Below are 23,419 nucleotides of genomic sequence, written 5' to 3'. Positions count from 1 at the left end.
TTAAGATCACATGAAAACGTTTTTGACAGTGCCTATTTTTAGTTTAGTGCTTAACATTAGATAGACAAATAGACCATCTTGGGACATTTTTCTATGTTTTAGGGAAGTCAGAGTGGTTCATCTGCTGTCCAAAATGAATGTCTGCATAGCGTTACTTAGCCTTCCATCCGGTAAATGTTGAAATATTTAAATTTGGAACCCAGTTGTGGATGACAGTTGGCATTTGAAGAGTTGCGCTGTTAAAAGTCGCAGATACGTTTCTGTGGTTTTAACGATGGTAAAAGTGCTGGCACGGAATCACAGCATGAGTCTCTCCTCTCCTCTGTGTCCTCGGCTGGCCTTCTCAGGCTGGTTTTGGAGGATATTTCTCTCCTACCACTTTCTAAAGTTTTACTGTGTTAATTCAGGGGTGCAGCCAGCTGCCTGGAGTAATGCAGCCTGTGCTAGATTACCAGAAAATAAAAAGCTATTATTGCAGATCGGGACTTCGTTCGTCAGAGACTAAAACTGTTTGGAAAATACTTCTCCTTCTGTCTCCATTTCATTTTATTCTTCTTTCTTCTTCTCCTTTCTCCCCCCTTCTAATGCTGCATCTGTATTATGCAGATGAGAAGGCCAGTGCACAAAGCCGGGGTCTGTTCAATGCAGACGTAACAGCCGTACTTCATAATCTCTGCCTTTCCTGCTCCTTTTAGTCTCCCTTCCTGTGTGCTTTTACTGCTGTGTTAAACATACCGTATTCAGGCCCCAGCATAAAACCAACACTGGCATGCTCACTTTAAGGAGACCTATTATTCCCCTTTATAGCTGTTTATTTTTATTCTGAGAATCCCCTAGAGTAGCTTTGCATGATTACCAGTTCAGAACAATCATTTTTCATCTTATATCGGTCCTGTTTGTAGTCTTCTTTCACCGTCTGGAAAAAAGCTGTTTTATCTCCAATCTTTTTAAAGTTCCCATGAAACAGATCAAAACATGCTCCGTGAATTGTCAAAACTGGTTGGTTGGCTCCACTTTGGGTTGGGGTCCATCACTCTGTATCAGCACTGCTGAAATTCACTTATTTCAGTGGATGCAATAAACATCAGTATTGTTCAGTTTGTTAGTGGAATTTAGCTCAAGACATTGTATTATAACACTTGAAGCTTCAAACTGTAAACCTTTTGATTTACATTTTTACTTTTCTTGCTCTTGATATGAAATGGCAACGTGACAAAGTTAAACATACTTGAGTCCAATTGGTATTATGAGCTCACGGCATGAACATTTGCATACAGCAGGGTGTCTCTGTTTGAGTATTAGATTCATGAACTGCTTTCTGTGACATTAGAGCAGATGCTGTCAACAGCTGTTAAGAGATTTTTCTTTAACCGCTCCTCCTGTTAATTGTTAAATTACCAAGAAGATCTTAGTTTGAGATGCGCAAATTAGTGCATCATCTCAAAGCAATAACATCTTCATATTTAGGTCATTTAGGCCTTCATACTTTTTTACTCTGCAAAGCGTTGACTGAAGAACTCTCACGCCAGAGCTAAAACATGCAAATCTTTCTTTATTCAAATAGTTTTATGACGGCCGAGCCGACGGCTAGTGTGGGCTGACAGGGTCTTGTTTGAGCCACATCTCTAATTGGGGTGGAACAGCATGTTTTGTCAGACCTTTGTTCTGACAACACCTCATCCATAGCTCTTAGTATCCACTGCTGCTTTGACTAGCAAATCGTGGCCATAGTGTACAATCCATACCTTTCCTGCCAAACACAAAGGATGACTTTTCCTCAAGACTGAAGCAGGCGTATGGTCAGTCACACCCTAATATCCCAGAAGGGGAGCTACTGCAGTGGTATGATGCATTCCCAGACACAGTGAGTCTGCAGGCCTGAGAGCTATTTCCTTTTAGGGGAAGTGAGTCACTGTAATAAGGCAGGGAGGGGCTCTCCGGGGACAATATCAACGCCAGATCGTGGCACATAGTTAGACCAATGCTATTCTTCTTTTTTTAAATTCAGCTACAGTGTGATGCTCTGAATTCTCTGCACAGGTGGCTCCTTGTTTTTAGCTGTTTAGGCATGAAAGCCCCTAGCTTTTGTGTCCTAACATCACATAGATTTTGAGGATTTGTGAGACTTTGTTATTGATCGATAAGATTAAATGTGGTTAGAGTATTTATTTTAGTGGCAATGTAACAGGAAGCAACCTTACAAATAAGTGTGGTCCTCTGAGTTGATTTGCATGCTGGTTTTCATCGAAAATGTCTCTTTGCTTTTTCAAAGCAGGACCTGTCACTAGTGTATTTTTGCTCTTTCTTTAAGCTTATCAAATCGATGCAGTGTCTGCCAAGTATAAGATGAGAGAATTATCTTTGTTTATCTATTTTCTGTGAAACTTCTGTTGGTTGCCTTGACAGTTCAATCAATGAAATATCTGAAAATAGTAAGAAATACACATTACAATTTCCCAGTGCCCTTAATGACGCCATAGAACATCCTGTTTGTATCCGACCCAAATATCCAAACCTCAAAGAGATTAAATTCAACTTGACTTACAAAAGAGCATTGACTTTTAAGAGCATAAACTCAGCGTCAGATCTGGGGGAGATTTCAACATCATTAGATCAATCATTTAGATTAGTCAATTTCTCTCATAAATGTCACAAATGTTGCTGAGACTTGTTGCAAACAGAGTTTATACAAGTAATACAAGTAATTCCTTTGAGTAGTCTTCAGGAAGAGTTCTCCAAGCTTCTTGTAGGACATGCCAAACAATATGAAAAAGGTTCTTTGCTAAGTCGTTGGTTATGTGTCGACACAACAGTAATTGACTTCTTGAGTTAACTGTTGTTTTTTTTATGCTTGAATGATTCATGGGTCGGTGTTTAGTGGCCTAATAAAAAAAAAAAGCCCTGCATTTCTCTGAAAAAAGAAGGAAAATACACAATATGATTAATGCACAATGTGCTTTCCTTTGCAAGAAGCCAGGAGAACTTTTGTTCAATATTACTTTAAAAGATTGCAAGCAGGTTTGGCTGCTTGGAAGCAAAATATAAGAAATTAAGGGTGGCATAAGACTTTTGCTCAGTACTCAGTATCTAGCTGCTCTCTTCGTGAAATCTTGTGGTTCTTTGCTACTGCATACAGTTCATTCAGCTAAACAACTTTTTTGCCCTCTCATGCAAACCGGCAAACTTCACCTCACTGAGGAAGATAAACATTAGTGAAGTTATACCAACCTTCATTATTTGTTCACCCTCTCTTAATCTCCCCTGTCTTTTTAGTTTTAGCATTCCCTGCATTTCTTCTGGGAATTGACCAGAAGCGTCTGAAAGATAAGCTGACCAGCAGAAAGATGGACAGCAAGTGGGGGAACGCGGTGGAGTCTATTGACGTGACTTTGAACGTGGAGCAGGCGTGTTATACACGAGACGCCCTCTCCAAAGCCCTGCACGCACGTGTGTTTGACTACCTGGTCGAGGTATGAGTGCAATGTGCAGGATTGTCAAAAGTAGCAATCGCGGGAGCCCTGTGATTTATGTATTTTACTGAGGGTGCTTCTTTGATTTCAGTCCATCAACAAAGCCATGGTGAAGGATCATCAGGAGTTAAATGTTGGCGTGTTGGACATTTACGGATTTGAAATTTTCCAGGTACGTTTTTTTTTCTTTTTCTTTTTCTTGACACATGGCTACTGTGATTTTTCTCTGCAGTAGCGCATGAAATTGGATCAACTGGTATTAACATTGAGCATTTAAACAGATTCAACACAAGGGATAAGACTAATTTACAAAGGATGTGGATTAAGTCCCATCTACTGACTCAGACGGCAGCTTTCCTAATCTGATTACATTTTTGTTAGGTTCAATAAATAAGAGGTTGGTTAATGGTTGTTCTAATCTGTTCCAAAAGCTTTGTCTGTTATAGTTTGAAGGCTTTGTTTCTATGCAGGTCATTTTGGTGTCCATCAGTTGTTAGACAGGAAGATGCAGACTGCCGTCACTTAGGTTCAAGCTGCAGGTCCATTATATATGCTTTGAAACGCACAATATGGCCTTCCTCTAACATCAGCCAGCCTATGAGCTCCTGCACTACACAAAGTCTATTGAGCTTAGAGGATATCCTTACTCCTCTGAGTATAAAATTCAATTAGCGTATGCATTTTCTTAACTGTATTGTCTCCTTTAGAAAAATGGATTTGAACAATTCTGCATCAACTTTGTTAACGAGAAGCTCCAGCAGATTTTCATTGAGCTGACTCTAAAGGCGGAGCAGGTGATGTTTCTTTACTCCCCTCTTCACGGTGCATTTTTTTTCACTATTATTTCCCGACTTCAGCGGTTACTTTAATTTCTGAATCTTTTCATGTCTTGCAGGAGGAGTATGTGCAGGAGGGCATCAAGTGGACTCCAATAGATTACTTCAACAACAAGATCGTATGCGATCTCATCGAGAGCAAAGTAAATACACGATAAAGTATTGAACAAACGAGATAGTTCAGTTCTCACACCAGGAACTTTTTTTAAACAGAAATGTCTAAGCAGTATCTAATATTTAAGCAGTCGCACAGATTCAAGCTTAAAATGTTGAACATTCTCATCCATGCAAAGGTACAAACATACATACTATGATCCTAAATTATATATTATATATTATAAATATTAGGCTGTATGAACATGTGGTGGACAAAGTTTACTGTCTTTTTTAATGTTTTAGGATTAAATGTTAAATTAGGAACATGAATAGTAAATTATCATGTCAGCAATTGGGAAAAAAAAGGAAAAAATTCCATTTGAACTCTGGATCTGGTTATGAAATGTAGAGGAAAAAAAGTCCATGGTCAGAAGTGAGGTCCATCAAATTGATCTGGAATCAGTTAAGATCATAAAACATTTCTCTTATAGCAAACAAGCATCATTTTGAAACTGTAACCAGGAATAAAGTAGGGTGAGAACAGCTGTCTTTTATGTTTTATTGAAAACATTTGTTAGCTTGATTTCTTGATATTTATTTACAAAACCTTCCAAATTTCTCCTCCTGTACTGCGAGTTAGAGCTCGATATCCTCAGATCTGCCAATGTGCCTCTTAATTTGATTTATCAGTACTACTGAGAAGCCTAATCCATGAAATCCACTACAAGAGTTTTAAAACAAGCCTCCATCTGAGAGAGCCAGGCGATCAATGCCTGACAGTTCAGCTCTTTTCCTAATCCAGAGACAAGCTAACACGTGTCCTTTTAAAACTGTTTGCTAAGTCTGAGACACCATTGTGTTACCACTGTGCACTGTGAATCTTCTAATGGCTGCCAATGAAGCCACAAGAGGAAAGTGTCAAAGAGAGGCTGCACTGAACCAGCTCCGCTGTTTGAATGTTGCTTGTAGCCTGTTTGTAACGGCTTGCGCAGCTTTCACATTTCATTTAGATGCGTAGTTGGTGTCAAAAAGTTTCTTTTTCACTTTTGTGGTTTGTTAAATGTTTGAAACTGTGAAAAAAAAAAACTTTAAAGAACCAAAACCTTAAAGCTTTTTAGCTTAGTCCATGAAAACTGAGAAAACCAACACGTTTTTGTTTTTTTTCCCGCTGTTTTTTTGCTCAGTAATCTTTCGTTTCGGTGTACATCTCAGTTGTCGATCAAACCGAAAAATGTGAAAATAGATTTTCAGTCCTCACGGGTGTCTTCTCTGTGACCCCAGAATCCTCCCGGTGTAATGAGCATTCTGGACGACGTGTGCGCCACCATGCATGCAGTCGGTGAGGGAGCCGACCAGACCATGCTGCAGAAGCTCCGAGTCCAGATCAACACACATGAACACTTCAACAGCTGGAACCAGGGTTTCATCATCCATCACTATGCTGGCAAGGTCAGGTTGATTTGCGTCGCTTATGATTTTAGATGAACATCTGGTATCCTCTTCTTTTCTTTTCTTTTTTTTTTAAACTGAAGAATAATGGCATAATTCTCAGCACCTCCTTGTTCTTGTTCTCGCGTTGGTGTCAGCTGTAAAGAATATGTTAAGCATACAGTTCGAAGTAGGCAGCTGAAGGTTAACTTCTAGAAATAGATGGGTTTTTTTATGCTTTTGGAAAGGGAGCTGTTCCTCTGCACTTGTATGATCTGTCATAAATACCAGTTATGCAGCTGGTGCTTCGCTTCTGGATGTATGCGTCATTCTCTTTATCCTTTTAAGAATTCCACTTCAAAACAAACTCCCCACTGTCTGTTTATCGTTGCCCCTAACTCGTTATTTGAAAACAGCATAGAGTTAACAAACTTATACAGGCTTATCAGTTTTAGTTCATTCAGATGTTACTGTTCAACATGCTTTTTTATTTAGTTAATGTAGTTTTTGGTGGTCTGGGCCGAGGTTGTCCGGTGTCATTCTCCAGATGTGCGACGGCCTCAGCCTGGCACACATGCCGCAGGCTTAATGAGCCGTACTATAAAGGCTTGAGGGGCTCCCATGACTGCGCTCAAAACATTCCTTCTGTCTCAGCCTACAGTATAGCAGAAATAACATACACTTTTCGACCACTGCTGGTTTTATAAGGAGGCTAATCCTGGGAGGTGAAAAGCTTGAAACCCCTCATTTCAAGTCAGTGATTTAGGTCAGAATATCAGCTCCGATTTTTATTTTCACACAGGCATCATCTTCCATTTTTGCTTGAGGTTTTCAATGTTTTTGTTAAAGAAAATCCCTCTGCGTGCCTCTCCTGCAGGTGTCCTACGACGCCGAGGGATTCTGCGAGAGGAACCGAGACGTCCTTTTCACTGACCTCATTGAGTTGATGCAGAGCAGTGAGATGTAAGTAACTCTTATTTGCACATCACACGGATTTCTGCGGTGCACACTTGAGGGGAGTCTTCTTTTGTAATGCATATGGTTATAATTGCACACATCTGAATGAACGCTGCAGATGCTTCACTGCATCTAAAAAAGGTCGGGACGCAGCAGAAGTGTGCAGAGCTGGGTGATGTTGTGACCTCTGCCCTGAGTCACGTCTGGCTTCTGTCCCATTATGTGGCTTTTAGGATCTATCGAGTCTGGCCTTATGAGTGCAGGCTCCCTGGGGTGTTACATTGTCTGGTTTGGTCTCCCCTTGTTTTGGTTTTGTGGGCTTTTCTTAGTTAAAGTAGCCATCTGTGCAAGCAGCCTGTGTTGTCTGTGTAACCCCCCCCCAGACTTCCTTTGTGGGGTGCGCTTGGTGAGGCATAAAAGTAGGTTATGCCAAAATCCTATTAAGACATGTGCTTGAAAATGTACAGATTAGATAGCAATCGACTTAACATAAAGAATCATAAACATATACACACACACAGATAAGAGTCACACAAAAAAAGTATAAGAAGAGAAGAACCTTTGTTATTTTGAAAAGCCGGTCTGAATTGAGAAGAAAGGAGTGACCAGTGTCGTCAGCTGACTTTTATCTGTACAAACAACCTGCTGGTCCTTTCTTCTGTGTCCAAGTCTTCACTCAGAAGTTCAAAACCAAACAAATTGAGAGAAAGCCAGAAATAGAGTGGAATTAAAAAGATTATCAACATCAAAAAGCACTATGAAACAATAAAGTAACAATCACCAACAGTGGCTATTTAAGCAAACTGAAATGCTTAGCAGAAGGACGCTGTGAATGTACTGTACCTTAAATGGACCTTGAATGTGAACCCCTAACCTTTAAATGAAATGGTAATTTAAGACCTATTGCAGATGTTGTGAAAAAAAACCAACAAGAAATCCTTGTTAATTTTAATTAAGGACTGTGTGTAAAACTTTGGACTCATTCATTTTCGTGGGAAATCCCAAACTCCTTCATAAAAACTGGTGTAGCACTTCTTCACCATACAGTAAAGAGTGTCAAGAGTAAAGACGGAAATACTTAAGTATATTTATAAGGTGCCTCTTTCAGTCCATAACTGCAGACAGCTTGAAATGACAGTTAAAGACACACTCCATTCTTTTTACTTCAAAAATGTATTTGATAGCATACAAAATTCACCTTTATTGCTTACAATTGTAACTAAACTATTAGAACTAAAAGGTACAAATTGCCTTTTGATGGGGACTTGATATTATTTCTCTCTCCTCGTTTGAGAGAAGCTCGTGTAGGTGGAAACTTCACAAATATCAACTACATTCTGACCAGCAGTAAGAGCTCTGGGTGTTGTGGAGGTGATGATGAGAAAACCACATCCACATATTAAAGGTTTAGTGTGAGGCCAAGTTGCCTAAAGCCACATTAAGTTCACTAAAGTAGTATGACAAGAAGTGGAGAATTTTATGTGAACAATTTGAATGCAAATGTTTTAGCCTGGCTAAACATTTTGTCCTCTGTTTGTGTGTAATATATATAAAAACAGAATGCAGGGATTTGCTAATCCCCATAAGCAATTGTTTTTGGGGTTTTTTTAAGCTACAAGTTAAAAAAAAAAAAAATAAAGAAGAAAATAAAGTGAAGAAGGAGAAGAGTTTACCACTCTATGAAAGGCTCTGTGGCCAAACAGTGTCAGGTCACGGTTTCTGTATGCACAGTGAAGTTGTAAAGAATTTACAGTAAGTTATATTGTTATAGGATTTTGGGACAAGTCTCTGTACAAATTGGACCTGGCTAAAAGTTGTGGTCGTGATGCTCTGGCATACAGGCAGTACTGGATTCATAATGGAATGGGGTCAGAAAAACCTCTGAAAACCACCATTAGTGAACACAGCTCATCACTGCATCCACAAATTAAAACATATAAAAAAGACAGAAATGCAGCCACCTTTTCTGAAAGATAAACTGGGGTGGATAACTGCTCTTTGGTCTAATTTAAATCAAAGCTGAGAAAATAAATGACAATGACAAAAAAAAAAGATAGAATTTAACAGTTCACCTCCCAGTTCTCTGATGAGTTGCATTAGTGTATATGGCATGGTTAAGTTGTACATCTGTGAAGGTGCCATTAATGCTGGGTTAGGGTTAGAAGTTTCAGAGTCACATGCTGACATTCGGGTGGCCTCATTCTCTGGGAAGGCTTTGCAATATTTCAGAAAGAATATGCCAGAACCGCATTCTGTTCACATTACAGCAACTTGACTTACTTGTAGTAAAACCTCTGTAGTACAGCTAAAGTCTGTACCGAGCAGAATTTAGGAACCATTCAACTTTCAGAACGTCAGCTGTCAGCTGTCTCCTCTGCTCCTCACAGGGTGCTGATGAAAAAAATAAAAAAGGAGAGAAAGCACAGCAGTAACCTTTAAAATTGTAAAGGTTATATGTAAATAATATGATTTTAGAAACTTCATGGAGTGAATAGATTCTCTTTGACTGCAGTGAGGGAGTAAAAGTGGATGAAATGGTACTTTCAGGAGGAAAAGTGGATGAAATGGTACTTTCAGGAAACACACACCGATATACAGAGGTGGCCTTGCAAATATTTGCTACTCATTTGCACAAATGCAGTGTGCGCACACACACACACAAGCCTCTTGTTGTCCTAACCTCCCCCACCTCCGAACCTTCTCGAGTGTTTTAGGAATTTTTAACAGATGACCTCAGTCAAAGGTCCTTGGCTCTTTAATCATTAACTGCATTTTTGATTTCTGGCTGCCAGGGAACCGGTTGTTATGTGTCTGTCGGTCCTAATTCCTCATCTTTTTCTTCTCGCAGTGCCTTCATCAGAGCACTGTTTCCAGACAACCTCAATGCTGACAAGAAGGGTCGACCCACTACTGCAGGTAGCAAAATAAAGGTAAGTGTTCAATATTGTGTGTGTGTGTGTGTGTGTGTGTATATATATGTATCTTTTCCTCATCAGGGTTACTGTGAGGAAAGACTATTGAGATACTGTGTGTGTTGGCTGTTTAGTGGAGGGTCCCTCAGCGTTGCCTGTCAGAGAAAATACTCAATTGCAGCATTTTTGGTTTTCATGGCTGTAACATTACCATTGTCTGTCTCATCGTCATCTCTTCCCCCCAATCTTGATGTTTTCTCTAACTCCTTCCTTTAGAAACAAGCAAATGATCTTGTGAGTACGCTGATGAAATGTACTCCGCACTACATCCGCTGCATCAAACCAAACGAGACCAAGAAGCCCAAAGACTGGGAGGAGGGACGGTGAGTGACTCATTCACTGCATCCCCGGTCGTCTCAAAGCATAAGCAAACAAAAAGCTAACACAAGTGGCCTCCTTGCTGCTGGTTTATTAGAATTCAAAACATGCCCATCAGGTGGAATAGTATTCTGCCAAAATGAAATAAAAACCAGTAAGGGAATAGTCTTCAAGTACTTAGAGGTTTTTTTGTGCCGTTCAAGGTTAATTAAATACCATAATAGTGAGCGTAAACTTTTAAATTAAGTATTTTAGGTGTTCACAAGTGGACAAGAGCTGCCCAACAAGAGTGTCCCATCAACAAGTGTTACTGTTGTTGACACGTCAAGATACAGGAAATTATCACTGATGTATACATGTATAACAAATAGATTTACAATGATGACATCGTTCGGAACAAGTAAAGAGATTTAAAAAGTTTGCAGAAGAAAAAGTTTTTCCTCAGGGCAAAGAGCATTTAACAGCCAGAAAGTGAACACATGATCGATCATCTGTTGTTAGCATCAATCAGCCAATATCTTCTATTCTCTAAAACCCACTCACATTCACTCTGTTTCCAGAAACATGCATTTAGCAATTTGTAGCAATAAAAAAACGTTTTGATGAATGTTTGATTATGAATAAAATTAAAGATAACTGGTTGGAATATAACGGTTGCTGCTGGATGAGATCGGAGAAAACTGACAATAATAAGATTGTCAAACAACACTGAATGAGACAAAATGTGCAGACGAAGATTAATTGATTAAACGTTTGTCGTCTGTGATGAAAAAGATATGGTTGGGTGATTCCCAATTAAATGCAAAACCACTCTTATCTAGAATACATATTCCTTTGCCATCGCATGTATTTTACATTGGTGATTTTACTTTGTGCTGTCACAAACACCAGATATAATCACAAGATCATTGTTCTGAGTTTCTGTCTCTTCTGCCCATTTGAAGACTTGTGAGACTTGGTTTGAGAATCCCCCTCATTTGATGCCTTTGTTTGTCAGTTTCCCGCTCTTTTCCCCCCTGCCCACAGGCAGCCTTTGTGTACTACACGTTCACATACAGAGTGATCGTGCATTGTTCAGAGCGTATGACCTTCCTGTTGTGAGTGAAGCTCAGTGTGGTTCGTTAATTAGCACCGGAACCACTGTTTTCACAGGAAGTCTGAGTGTACAGAGCTGTGCTTAAGGTCTTTGTTCGAGGAAAAAGTCAGTAAAAGCAACTGTTTTGCATACAATGCCTCACAATTATCGCTTCCACCAGTGGAGTGGGAGCTTCATGTGCCATGGAAAGATTTCTGAGACAAAGCTGATAGATGAGAGACACGCAAGGCAAGATGAAAATGCAACAGAAATGGAGAAGAAAGACTGACAAGATGATGGACAATGTGACAAAAGGAACTCCCATCTGTACTGTTAATGGGATGTTGATTGTGGACACTTTTTGTTCTGTTTTCAGAGTGAAGCATCAGGTGGAGTATCTGGGTCTGAAGGAAAACATCAGGGTGAGGCGTGCTGGCTATGCCTACCGTAGAGTTTTCCGGAAGTTCCTCAACAGGTACTTGAGCTGCTCTGATTCTGACATCATAAAGCAGAATGAACGTGCTGTGGCAAAGAATAATATTGAACAAAGATTTATTTGTCTGTGTCCCCACAATATTCATTGATTCCACCATTAGTACATTTTTCATCCTTTTAGTGATGATGCTTGTAAGTGAAACTTCTGGTCCTCAGGTATGCCATCCTGACCAAAGAATCCTGGCCAACGTGGCGAGGAGACGAGAAGCAAGGCGTTCTTCATCTCTTACGGTCTGTCAACATGGACCAGGATCAGTTCCAGCTCGGCCGCACCAAGATCTTCGTAAAAGCCCCCGAGTCGGTACGTTTCACATCTGCATCCCTTTCACACTCTAAAATGGCATCACTGGAAAAAAAATTTATGGGATTATGGGCTACAAAGCAGAAACTTGCTGGTCTTTGTGCACCCAATACAGAACTCAAATCGCTCGTCAGAATATCTGCAGGCCTGTTTGTTCGCAGGGGGAAACTCAACTCCCCATTTATACTTTAAACACCATAAAAGGCAGTAATGTCCCAAATTATGCTTCGGTCCCTGTTGTAGGGGAGGAGACTGAACTCGACCCTTGCACCACGTCAGCACTGAGTCAACACTGCTCTGAAAATAAAACACAAGCTCAGGCTGTGGTTGCAGAGTTTGAAGGGGACATCGTAAAGACTTTTTCCAACATAACTACTTTTCTTCATGATTCTTATGAAAGCGCCACTTGTGTGAAGCCTGCGCTCTGACTCTAACATTTGTGCACATCAAGCATGAACAAGCGTGCACGTGCACTGACGCACAGATGTATGTTTAGAAGCCTACACACAGACATCTCAGTCTTAATTCAGGTCGTTCAGCTGATCCTGAATGCCTTTACTCATTTATCGCAGCCAAGAACTCCCCATCCCCCCACGCTGCCAACTAAGAGTCCGAGTCATTGAGGTGTGTAAATGAAATACAAATATCACACAGGGCAGACCGCTGAAATGAGCTGCCAGGCTTCTGAAAACAAGCCTCTGTCTGATAAGACACTGACACCAGCCAATTAGTTGTATGACTGAAGCCTTTTCTGTTGGATCTAATAAGTGAGGTTTGTTTGACGCCCCGCCAGATGTTGGAGGAGTTTCTCTCCGGAAGCGATGATGGATTCTCTGGCTTACTGTCTGCCAGACATCTTTCTGGACCGAGAAAGCCTAAACAGAGAGTTGTCATTTGCACGTGAATCGGTCCAAAGAAGTGTCATATACCTTTCAAACAACCTAATTAAGTTCGTGTTATCATGTAGTTATTCTGGTAGTGCTTAGCGCTTCAAAAAAGTTTTCAAGATGTAGAATATCACAAGAAATAATGAGTAATATACTTTTATTCACAAAACTGTTATTCAGAAGCAGTGTGCAAAGCTCTACTATGCACAATATAGCATTTCTAAGCTCATATAAAGACCCTTTTAAAAGTATTAATTATTGTACTTCCTAAATATTTTCCGATGACTGTGTTATTTACACCGGTTTACATGCTTTGTCTTTCGTTACCTACAGATACAACAGCCTCTGCTTGTGTGTTATCAGGAGGAGCGACAGTTATTATATCTGAGTCATTGTATCCAGAAGTTATAAACTTTTGATTAAACATTTTTCTAGCGCTTTTAGATGTTTGATCGAAGGGCTTGACTAAAGATCACAAAGTAAATCTATATTATTTAGTCATATCAGACAAAAAAAACCCCACCCTTAGCCACTATGTGGCGTCACACTTGCAGCCTGTGACTCATTGCATTTATTTGCTCGCAGTGTTTTTGGTTGAAGTTTCATCTAATGTGGTGTGTTTTGGGCTTGTTTGTGGTGTCATACGTCACACTGCGGCCTGTGGCCGGCCTCGTCAATGCCAGGCCTGTTACGGCACTGGACAGGATGTTTAGTCTGGCAGGCAGGGAGCGGGCAGAGAGTGTGATTGCGTGTCAGGGGGGTCCAGCAGGAAATTATAGACTTTTGTGAAGTCTGATGGTCTGTTGGCACATGATGTGCTGATGAGCTCATCGATTCTATAGAAACAGTATAGGCCAGAGGTTCTTGAACAAGGTGGGCATAGAACTACAACTGGATCCCCTACAACTGTCATCATAATTACGACATCATAAAGACTCTCTCTGTAGAACACCTATTGAGCACCATTCTTGTTCATAAAAAGACAGCAAATGACATAGCAAAGGAGTAAATTGAGGAGGAATGTGGGTTCGATATCTTTCTGGAGATTTAACCACAGAGCCATCTAAATTTGGAGATAGATAAAAAAGCAGGGTAAACTTTAAGGTGACGCTACACATTAACAAGTTGAGGGACATCATAGAGTCCTTGGGTCAGATCAACCACTTGTCCTTTTCAAAACAAGATAGTGACCGTTAGAAGGCCAAACTCAAGGATTCAACCCTGAGCCCAATGTCATTGTAAAGTGGTGGTAACTTTGGAGGATACTCACTTGATTTGTCTGAGTTTGAGTGCTGGAGTCTCATTGGAGAAGGATAGTTTCCATCAAAAAATCTGCTAAGGTTCATGTAGGCGCACCTAACTGTTTCGAGACCTTTAAGAAAGAAATGCATCCTCTATTCATTTAACTGTTTGTCTTTATTCTTTTCAGCTTTTTTTTCCCCCAATTATTCAGGCCCCAGTAGAATAAAAAGGATCATCATATCCACTTTATTCCTGCGCAAACCGAACCTTTTTTCTAAAGCTATTCAGAGCAGCAACCTGCACAACTTTATTGACTTAATTTCTGAACAGTTTGATTGCAACAGTCCAAGCAAACTGCTGTTCTTTCTGTCAGATAACTCTGACTTCTCAGTAGTTGGAAGGAAAACCTTTTGTCTCCACACTAAGAAGCAATCAGAATTATCTGCGAAGTTGACAGCAGACAACTGGCTTTGTGTGTTCACCTTTACTCCGGCATGTTCTACAGTTCTCTCTTTCATTTTTAGGTGTGTGTTTATACGGTGAGGTTTGCTCACTGGATGCAGTGCTGACACTCTGTTTTTCCTTATAGCTCTTTCTGCTGGAAGAGACAAGGGAACGCAAGTTTGATGGCTATGCTAGGACCATCCAGAAAGCCTGGAGGAAATATGTGGCCCGCAAGAAGTATGTTCAGATGAGGGAAGAAGGTGAGTGAGATGGCCGCTTCCCACTTTATTGTCCATCCGTGTCTGTCTTCATATCTCACTCGCCTTCTCTGGGTTTTTATTTAGCCTCTGATCTGCTGTTGAACCGAAAAGAGCGACGGCGACACAGCCTCAACAGAAACTTTGTAGGTGACTACATTGGTATGGATGACAGACCTGAGCTTCGGAAATTTCTGGGCAAGAGAGAAAAGATTGACTTTGCTGACAAAGTCACAAAATTTGATCGCCGGTTCAAGGTTTGTTTTCCTCGTTCTTTTTCTTTTATTTTCCCTCGACAACTGACAGAAAAACACGATGTATTTATTGTTGGGTTTTTTCCGTTCATGTTCAGGGAATTAAGAGAGACCTGATCCTGACACCTAAATCTGTGTACCTGATCGGAAGAGAAAAGATGAAAGAGGGGCCAGAGAAAGGTCAAGTGACTGAAGTTCTAAAGAGGCGGATTGATGTGGAGAAGATCTTGGCGGTGTCTCTCAGGTACATTTACCTCAAAGCGCTCGGTTCCCTCAGCTCCATAGCAAACAGGACCACTGTTTTCCCAAAGAAAATATTATAATAACACAGATCTTTTTCAGCTTTCAGCTTGTAGACTTGTATTTATGATGACGTTGGGAAATAACAGTGCATGTTTAGCACATTGTCATGGTTTAAATGGAGGCTCACACTAGTTGAAGAAGGCGCAGAAGTTCTTCAACACGCAGCCCTCTTACCTATGGTCCAATCATTAACGACCCCAACATGTGCCACACAAATACAATGCATATCAGCACATTTGGTGTTTACTCTATCTAGATTATTCAACTTTAAGCATTACTTCCTGCTGCCACAGTACACCACCTGCTTTCATTCCATTTTCTTTACGGTGTGTTAGTGTTATTATCAACGCCATAAGTTTCAGGTCAGGACACTACCGACGCGTGTCTTCGTCGGCAGCGGTGACGAGAGGGGCTGACCTTTCAGCCAATCAAATGGTTGCATATCTTACCTTGTTGCCATGCAGGTTACATTGAACATTGCGACAACACGGTTGTGTTGGTTGTGACTTGTCCCTATGGTCCCTGTGCAGACTTAGGCCCTTATGTATTATCACTTTTTTTTAAGATTAATTAGTTGAGGAGCACATCAGATTTTAGCCCCCTCACCAAACCTTACTGTTGCAACAAAAAGTCAAAAGTTTGAGTGTCCTGCTGGTATGCTGTAGTTTAACTGTGGGATGAGCACCTGAACTACGTGGGCCTTTTCTTATTCGTCTTCCTCTTGGCAGCCCTTAGAACCATAGATATGTCAAACCTCTTTGCAGCCATAGCTATGATTATTCAATTAGGACTGGATAGTGTAGTGGTATGATTGCCACCTTTTGTGTGGGAGCTCTGGGTTCAAATCCCCTGCATGAAAGGTACTGTTTCCAGTAGGGGTCCTTAGGCAAGACCCCCTTACCCTATCTGTAAGTCGCTTTGGATAAAAGCGTCTGCTACATGCATAAACATAATTACGGAAAGTTCAAAAATGAATTTTTCTCATTAGAGGGAATGGCAAGTTTTTAAAATATCTGAAATCTACACTTATTAATACCTGTAACTATTATTTTATAGATATTGGGAAAAAAACATGTAGACTCATTTCTATCTTACTGCAGTTACTGATTATGTGTGACCTGTCATATCTAGACAGTCACTTGTTGGCTTTAGTGAAAATGAAAATACATCTGCGGAAAATCTGGCATTTACAAAGTGAGGGGATGCGACCTAGAGTCAGAACTGCTGAGTAAGATGACGCCTAAGTGACACGTCTCACAAGACTAGATGCAGGCTCCGTGCATATATATCTATGTTTTACACCATCACAAAATTCAGGTGATCTTGTATTCCTAAGATCAAAATACAACTGCGTCCAGCTGCAGCATCCGAAGCTCCCCCTGCTCAAAGCTGATGCTCTACGTCATACATTTGTGTGAATGGCGGCAGACAGCAGTGTGCGATGAGGTTTTTTTTTTTTTCTAAAATTAGACAATGGATTTTGCTGATTCTAACATACAATCTGTAAACACTACACAGCAGGAAGTCGTGAATCTCCTTTCAAAGCCACAGTCTGGATTTCCAGTCCCACAAGTTCCCATGTTTCTGTAAAATACTCACAGGGGACTCTGAAAACATGTGTCGTGTGTTAAAGCTACCCATGCATGTGTGTGGAGATCTGATTGAAAACAGGTTGTGGCTGATACACAGTCCTAAACATTTTTACAAAAGAATGTAGATGTGTTTATTACAAGGAAAACAGCAAAATAAAAACAACTGAAAGGCTTGTGGTCCCTTTGTTGTTGATGAGAACCCTGTGAAACCTCTTTCCGAGGAAGAGGAGTCGGTGCGAGCATGTGGCTTTTGAGTCAGTGGGGTAATACGGACCAGGTGGTGCAATGAGCAAAAGCAGGAGTTGTAAAAAGCTCATCAGAGAAAAACTCCACCTCGCTAGGAGGAACAAAGTATCCTTGTGTGAGTTACGGCCACAAGCTGTCTTCCCTCCGCAAATGAGAGCTGCTTTGTGAGGCTCTTGATGCAAATGTGAAAGCTGACTCCCCATCTTAGTTTCCATGAAAACACCGGAGGAAGCAGAACAAAACAATTGCGCGAATGACCATTCTCTTTGTGAAGATTTGTTTCTGATCACATCTGCTGTTGTGGCTTTAAAATGTTGCGTTAGAGAAAAGCCTCACTCGGTGCTTTGTTCATTGTTTCAGCACGTTGCAGGATGACTTCATGATATTGCATGAGCAGGAGTATGACAGCCTGCTGGAGTGTGTCTTTAAGACGGAGTTCATCAGCTTGCTGGCCCGAAGGTTTGAGGAGAAAACTCAGAGGAAGCTACCACTCAAGTTTGGTAACACGTAAGTTAACGCACAGAGCTTAGTTCACAAAGATTTTTAACAATGGTAAAAAAAAAAAAAAAAAAAAAGTAAATCTGAATGAAAGCTTAAATAGTCTGAGACCAAAACACTTTTTGAGCAGGTTTTGTCTCAAATTAAAGTCCTAATAATTCTGAAGAGGATACAAATGGCATCAACAGCAAAGACTTTCTTGTCATTTTCAGACTGGAGATGAAGTTGAAGAAGGAGAACTGGGGCTTCCTGAGTGGGGGTGGCTCCAGGCAGGTGGTGTTTGTGCAGGGTCAGGGAGACGCGCCTGTCCTGAAGCCTTCGAGCAAATCTCTGCAGGTCAGCATCGGCCCCGGGCTTCCCAAGAATACACGTGAGTATTAACGGACCCGCAACACAGACCCATAGCAGTGACCTGCTCGTACAGTTAGTTAAGAAATGGAAGCCCAAATAAGTTTATTTAAGCTTTCATGCTTTCACATTTCATGTTTGTATTCTAATTATAATGTTTTCCTAAAACGATCTCAGGTCCAACCCGGAAGAGCTTCAGTCAGGGTCGCTCCAACGTGTCCAGAACCCATCAGAACATCCCATCGCGAGCAGCACCGGGGCCTCCAGGTGCACATCTCACACCACCTGAGCAGCTCGTCTTCTGTCCACGGGGCCCGTCTGTAACACGCAGTCATATCTTTTCTCTCTGCAGTTGCTCACCAGAACGGTGGCTTGAAAAACACCAACCACGTCGCCAATCAGAGGAATTCACAGCATCACAGCCAGAGGCATCCCTCCTCCAGCAATTCGACACGCCCCTTCCTGCCCAGCAACATCAACCAGCTGAAGGAGCGAGGAGGCGGCAGCCGGCGGCAGCCAGACATGGACTGTCTGAGGGTTCCTGATCAAGGAGCTGCAGGGTGAGACACTGGCACAAACTGACAAAAACCCTCTCAGTGCAGGTGGAGATGGGCACAGTAGCACACACACACAGGAATTCTGCGAGTGTTAAGTGAGGTTGAGTGGAGATGCTTGTACTTATCAGCTCATGTTGGTGCAGCTTTTTGGCATCCACTATATTGCAGCCTCAATCTCTCTCACACATGAAGATTGTTTTTAGTTTTCTCCTGACCTGGGTAGTTGATTTGGCAGCTTTAGCTCTCTTTTCTTGTTAAAACTGCAGCTGCCAAATGAAAATCTCCCAGAGTCACACTGGACATAGAAAATGAAAAGTGCATGCATGAGAGACGAAAGGCTGAGTTGACATTTTTAAATCACCTGCTCTCAAGAGGGCTAAAGGTGACGACAGCAGGGCAATTATCTTCCTTTTTAAAATGGTACTGAAAGCATTTTACTGACATTATAAAGTTTGACACAAGGAGGAAATGTTGATTATGTAACTAATACAAAGCCTGGCCTGCTTTTCTGTGTCTTTATGCATTTAAAGGTATAGCTCAACTGTCAAATCATCTATCAATTAATGGATAACAAATGCAGTTGATGCCCTTAAACCTATTAGGACCCAACAATGACATTCATAGATTCCTTTTGGATGTAGTATTTTCATAATTTTGTCTGCTCATTATAGAAGGAATTATAGTCTTAGACACGCAGCCTAATTTCATTAAGGGATCATTCTTTCACTTTACATGCAGTTAGAAACTTGTAATGAAAATGCCACCACATCCACACACTAATACTGATGCTTGTGTTTCTGTAATTTGACATAATTTGGCTAATTTATTCTTTTGTAGTTCTGGAGACAGACCGACAGCTTCAAATGGAGGAATGTGAGTTGGAGTGTTTGCAGTGCTTTGGGTGGTGGTTCAGGACTAGAAAAGCTTTCAGCAGCAGGACACACTGATGCATCCTCTCTTGTACATCTTTAGTCCAAATTCCAGACCATAGTGGGCTACTATTTTTTGCTGCTTAGTTTCCTGGATATCAAAAGGGGTTTTCTTTTTCTAGTTCCCTCTCAGTGTGGTGGATTTTTCTTTCTGTTATGAAAGTGTCCCCGTAGCGAAAGAAGCCCTCCTGTGCGAGTTCATTTTAAGTCGAACCCTGTTTTCAGCTACACAGATGTCACATACAGTAGTATCCATGCTCAGTCAGTACATGCATTGTTTTTATATACTGCTCGCACATACTAACTACATAGCTTACACTAAGCTCATGCCATCAGGTACTCTGGAGTATCTGAACCTCATCTGGCTGAGGAGTTCCATTTCATACATTTGTAATGAGGTTAGGGACTCATTTAAAAGACTGACTCTGGATCAGTACTTTCTGCTCCACTTTAAAATCTGTTAAGTTTCAGTTCTTCTATGCAGGCCAAGCAAGAGCATGTACAAGATCACCCTCTAGTGGATGACTTATGAACAGCTGCATGAATGCATCTGCATCAATCCTTGGGCACTGTCTGAAAATATGAAAAACCACTCAGGGTGTTTACATCTAAACTCCACAACAAGAAAAAAAAACCTTACTATTGAAATTAGAGTTGTAAGGTTGGACCGTATGTTCATGTGCTGTAACAAGATGGTGATTATGGATGCACGTGTAAAGAGTCGTGCAACATTTGGGTCGAAACCATCATACCATCAACAAAAAAAGGTTCAAAATGAGAAGAGAATGGCTTCAAGTTCCTAAACATATCTCAAAAACCACAATGGACTACCTCAAGAGGTGCAAGCTGCAGGTTTAATCATGAATCCAATAGTGCTCGGATCTGATTGCCACCAAAACTCTAGAAACTAGAAAACTAGAAATAGAGAGTTTCAAAGGGAGAATGGATGAAAATTCACTAACCAAGAACTGAATTTTTTTTTTAAAGCATTTATAAGCTGTGATGCTTGTCAAAGGGACTGTTACTAAATACTGACTGTGCAGGTTGCTTAAACTTTGGCTTTGTGCTCTTTTCCAGTGTTGTTTTTTGTGAAGCAGTAAAAGATCAGACATTTAAAAACAAACAATAAAAAAAAGACCTGGCTTCAGATATAGAATGTCTCATCTTCAACTTTTTCGCTCTTTGTGAATGAGCCCACCCTTTACCTGCTGGGCTCCTCACAGTAATTCTGACCCAGATCGCTCAAACATTTGCATGCAGCTGTACTCTGAATCTTTCAGTCAGTGTCCTTCTGCAGGCAGCTCATCTTGACACTTGTGTGGTTTCTCTTTATGTCTCATGATACCTCAGGGCCCACAGACCATCAGCCAAGAGGCCTCCACCAGGAGGGGGACGACCCAAGCCTGCACCCAAACCCAAACCCCAGGTGCCCCAGTGCAAAGCTCTGTATGCCTACGATGCTCAGGACACAGATGAGCTCAGCTTCAATGCCAATGACATTATCGACATAATCAAAGAGGGTAAGTGCGTGAAAAGACGGCTTGTTTTCTTTTCTTTTCTTTTTCCTCCTTTTCTGTGGTTTACTGATGGAGTCGTATTTGTTGAGCAGATGCATCTGGATGGTGGACGGGACGACTTCGTGGAAAGCAGGGACTTTTCCCCAACAACTACGTCACCAAGATCTAGAAGCTGCCAGTTTGCAGCGAAAGGGCGACAAGCCTGCGGCATCCCTGCTGACCTTCTCAGAGAATGGGGCGGAGCCTACAGAGAGAAGCACTGTGAGACACTTCCTCCACTACTGCCTTATATTAACGAATGTAACTGTCGGTTACGCCACCAGACCAAACGACCATCGGGCCTGAAATGAGGCTGTTCTCTGAAGACAAAGACTGGTTGACCCCAGGGTCTGTTTTCCTCCACAGTCCCTTTTGAGTACTGAACAAAACTATTTATTGTATTTATAGCTTCCTGTTTTTCTTACTGTCATTATTATCTCGCTGAGGATTTGAGCGCAAACATTTTTGAAGCGTTGGAATGAAATCTGCTAAATCTTTGGGACCAGGCTGTGATTTTTATTCTCGATATGTTGCTTTTAGATGAAGGTTTGATTGTTGAAGGAAACATGGTTGTCTCGGTGTCAAAACTGAAGTGACTGTTTTACAAGGAATATTTATTTGAATGCAAAACATTAACTCCAGGAACAGACTCACTGAATCACAGCGCTGTGATTTTTTTTTTTTTTTTTGGAAAAAAAAAAACGTGATTTTTAAATGCCAAAGCAATGTACATTTTCCCGCACTTGCATTGCAAGTAAAGTGGTGAATCACTTGGAAAAACCTCCTTTATTTTTATTTTGTTGTTCTTCTATCACACCAGTATCTTGTAGACGAGCAGTAGAAGCCACGTATTCTGTAACCTGAGCGTGCTGTCTGTGGTGTATTAGCACTTTATTGGTACAGGTACTACCTTGGACACAGACACCTTAACGCGTTCTTGCCACAGCCAGTAAGTCGAGTCTATGGAAGACAGATTGCCATGCTAGCAATAAGCCTAATTTGTGAGGAGAATCATTTGTTTACATGAAATGATAACAAACAGGCATTTTGGAGTTTATCTGATTCTGTATATGTGTTCATATGTAGGAATATGGCTGTTTAGGGTCAAATTTAAATGAATTATTTTTCTTTTTTTGTGTTTTATCTTGGAAGTATGCTTTTTCACCTCTGCTTTCTAAGCTCACTTTTCATTTCAACTGCACCTACATCACAGTAACGGCTATCACAAAAGAGGGTGGATGGATTTAAGTACAAAAGTTGTGTTTGGTGAAAGACTTTTTTTTTTTTCTTTTCTCGAGCACCACAAAAAAATCCCTTTTGCTTCTGCTCCACTGTTGCTGCACATCTTTTGTACTGCTGTTGCAGTACTTACACATTCCTTGGTTATTTTTTTTTAATCACATAACCGCATTATGCTATAGTTAGTAAAAAAAAAAACCCCGCTGGGACTTCTGTCACTGAACTGCATCATTGAATATAGTTTGGTCTTGGATGGCTCCACACGTCCTTGTGCAATACACATCAATAGAAGAGTCTTTTAATAAAGCATGTAATACTGCATCTGCAACTACTTTGTTCTGTTTTATCGTCAGAGAGCACATTTAAATGTTTCTGCTTATATTCACAAAATTGGAACAACCAGTTGAGACCACAAGCTCGATGTTTATTCAGGTGTCAGGTAATGGGGACGCAAAGATGTTGACACCGATTTTAAAAATAACAATTTGGCTGTTGGTCTTTAGTCGATGTGGTTTGTTTTTAGAATTTATTTTCTCTTAAATGATGGGGAAATAGTGAAGTATGCATTATAAAAAAATAACTGCACTGTTTAAAAGCATTTCAGGTCACACTATTTTTGAATGAGTACAAATTAGTTTGTTTAAATGTATAAAAAAAAAAAATTGTTTGAGGAAAAAAACAGTTTTAGCACCTTCTAGCTTGGCATACCGACAGCAGCTCAATGACTCCCAAGTGCTTACACAACCCAGCGAAACGGTTTTGTGCTCAACAAAATTAAATGTCAGTTTGAAGGGAAACATCTGAAAAAATGTCAGGCTCAGACGTCACTTAATCTTATCCCTTTTTGCTGATTGGCTGAAATCAGCCAACAACCCGACGGATATCGACCAAACTTGTATCTGTGCCTGGCCTTGTTGTTAATATATTTGATCTAGGTTGTTTATGACATTTTATACCAAAAAATAAATACAATTTAGGTCAGGCTACGATAGCAAATCTTAACATCTCCTCTCTACACAGACCCAATGCTGCTCAGGTCCTTTCAATCAGCATCAGTTTAATGTAGTTATCGCCTAAACCTAACCACTGGTATTTTGGTTTAGTTCACATGCTACTTTA

General features: G+C 40.7%; 1 protein-coding gene across 2 annotated transcripts in view; it reads left to right on the top strand.

Moving 5' to 3' along the window:
* myo1ea (myosin IEa) overlaps positions 1-22,621 on the top strand; it is a 50,304-nt gene extending 27,683 nt beyond the window's left edge. The window contains exons 10-29 of one of the 2 annotated variants that reach the window (XM_072380544.1): positions 3,274-3,470; positions 3,562-3,642; positions 4,178-4,264; positions 4,366-4,449; positions 5,684-5,851; positions 6,708-6,793; positions 9,636-9,717; positions 9,976-10,082; positions 11,529-11,627; positions 11,804-11,948; positions 14,667-14,781; positions 14,866-15,035; positions 15,131-15,276; positions 17,534-17,680; positions 17,884-18,041; positions 18,197-18,286; positions 18,372-18,579; positions 19,414-19,449; positions 20,856-21,025; positions 21,115-22,621. In XM_072380544.1, the coding sequence (XP_072236645.1) occupies positions 3,274-3,470; positions 3,562-3,642; positions 4,178-4,264; positions 4,366-4,449; positions 5,684-5,851; positions 6,708-6,793; positions 9,636-9,717; positions 9,976-10,082; positions 11,529-11,627; positions 11,804-11,948; positions 14,667-14,781; positions 14,866-15,035; positions 15,131-15,276; positions 17,534-17,680; positions 17,884-18,041; positions 18,197-18,286; positions 18,372-18,579; positions 19,414-19,449; positions 20,856-21,025; positions 21,115-21,191 (2,453 nt within the window). In that variant the 3' untranslated portion in view covers positions 21,192-22,621. The remainder of the gene's footprint in view (positions 1-3,273; positions 3,471-3,561; positions 3,643-4,177; positions 4,265-4,365; positions 4,450-5,683; positions 5,852-6,707; positions 6,794-9,635; positions 9,718-9,975; positions 10,083-11,528; positions 11,628-11,803; positions 11,949-14,666; positions 14,782-14,865; positions 15,036-15,130; positions 15,277-17,533; positions 17,681-17,883; positions 18,042-18,196; positions 18,287-18,371; positions 18,580-19,413; positions 19,450-20,855; positions 21,026-21,114) is intronic. The other variant, XM_072380545.1, reaches the window with a different exon arrangement.
* Positions 22,622-23,419: the final 798 nt, after the last annotated feature.

This window comes from Leuresthes tenuis, unplaced genomic scaffold (genome assembly GCF_036924035.1).
Source record: "Leuresthes tenuis unplaced genomic scaffold, fLeuTen1.0.hap1 SCAF_2, whole genome shotgun sequence".
NCBI classification, from domain to species: domain Eukaryota; kingdom Metazoa; phylum Chordata; class Actinopteri; order Atheriniformes; family Atherinopsidae; genus Leuresthes; species Leuresthes tenuis.
This window is presented reverse-complemented; position numbering and strand designations above follow the sequence as displayed.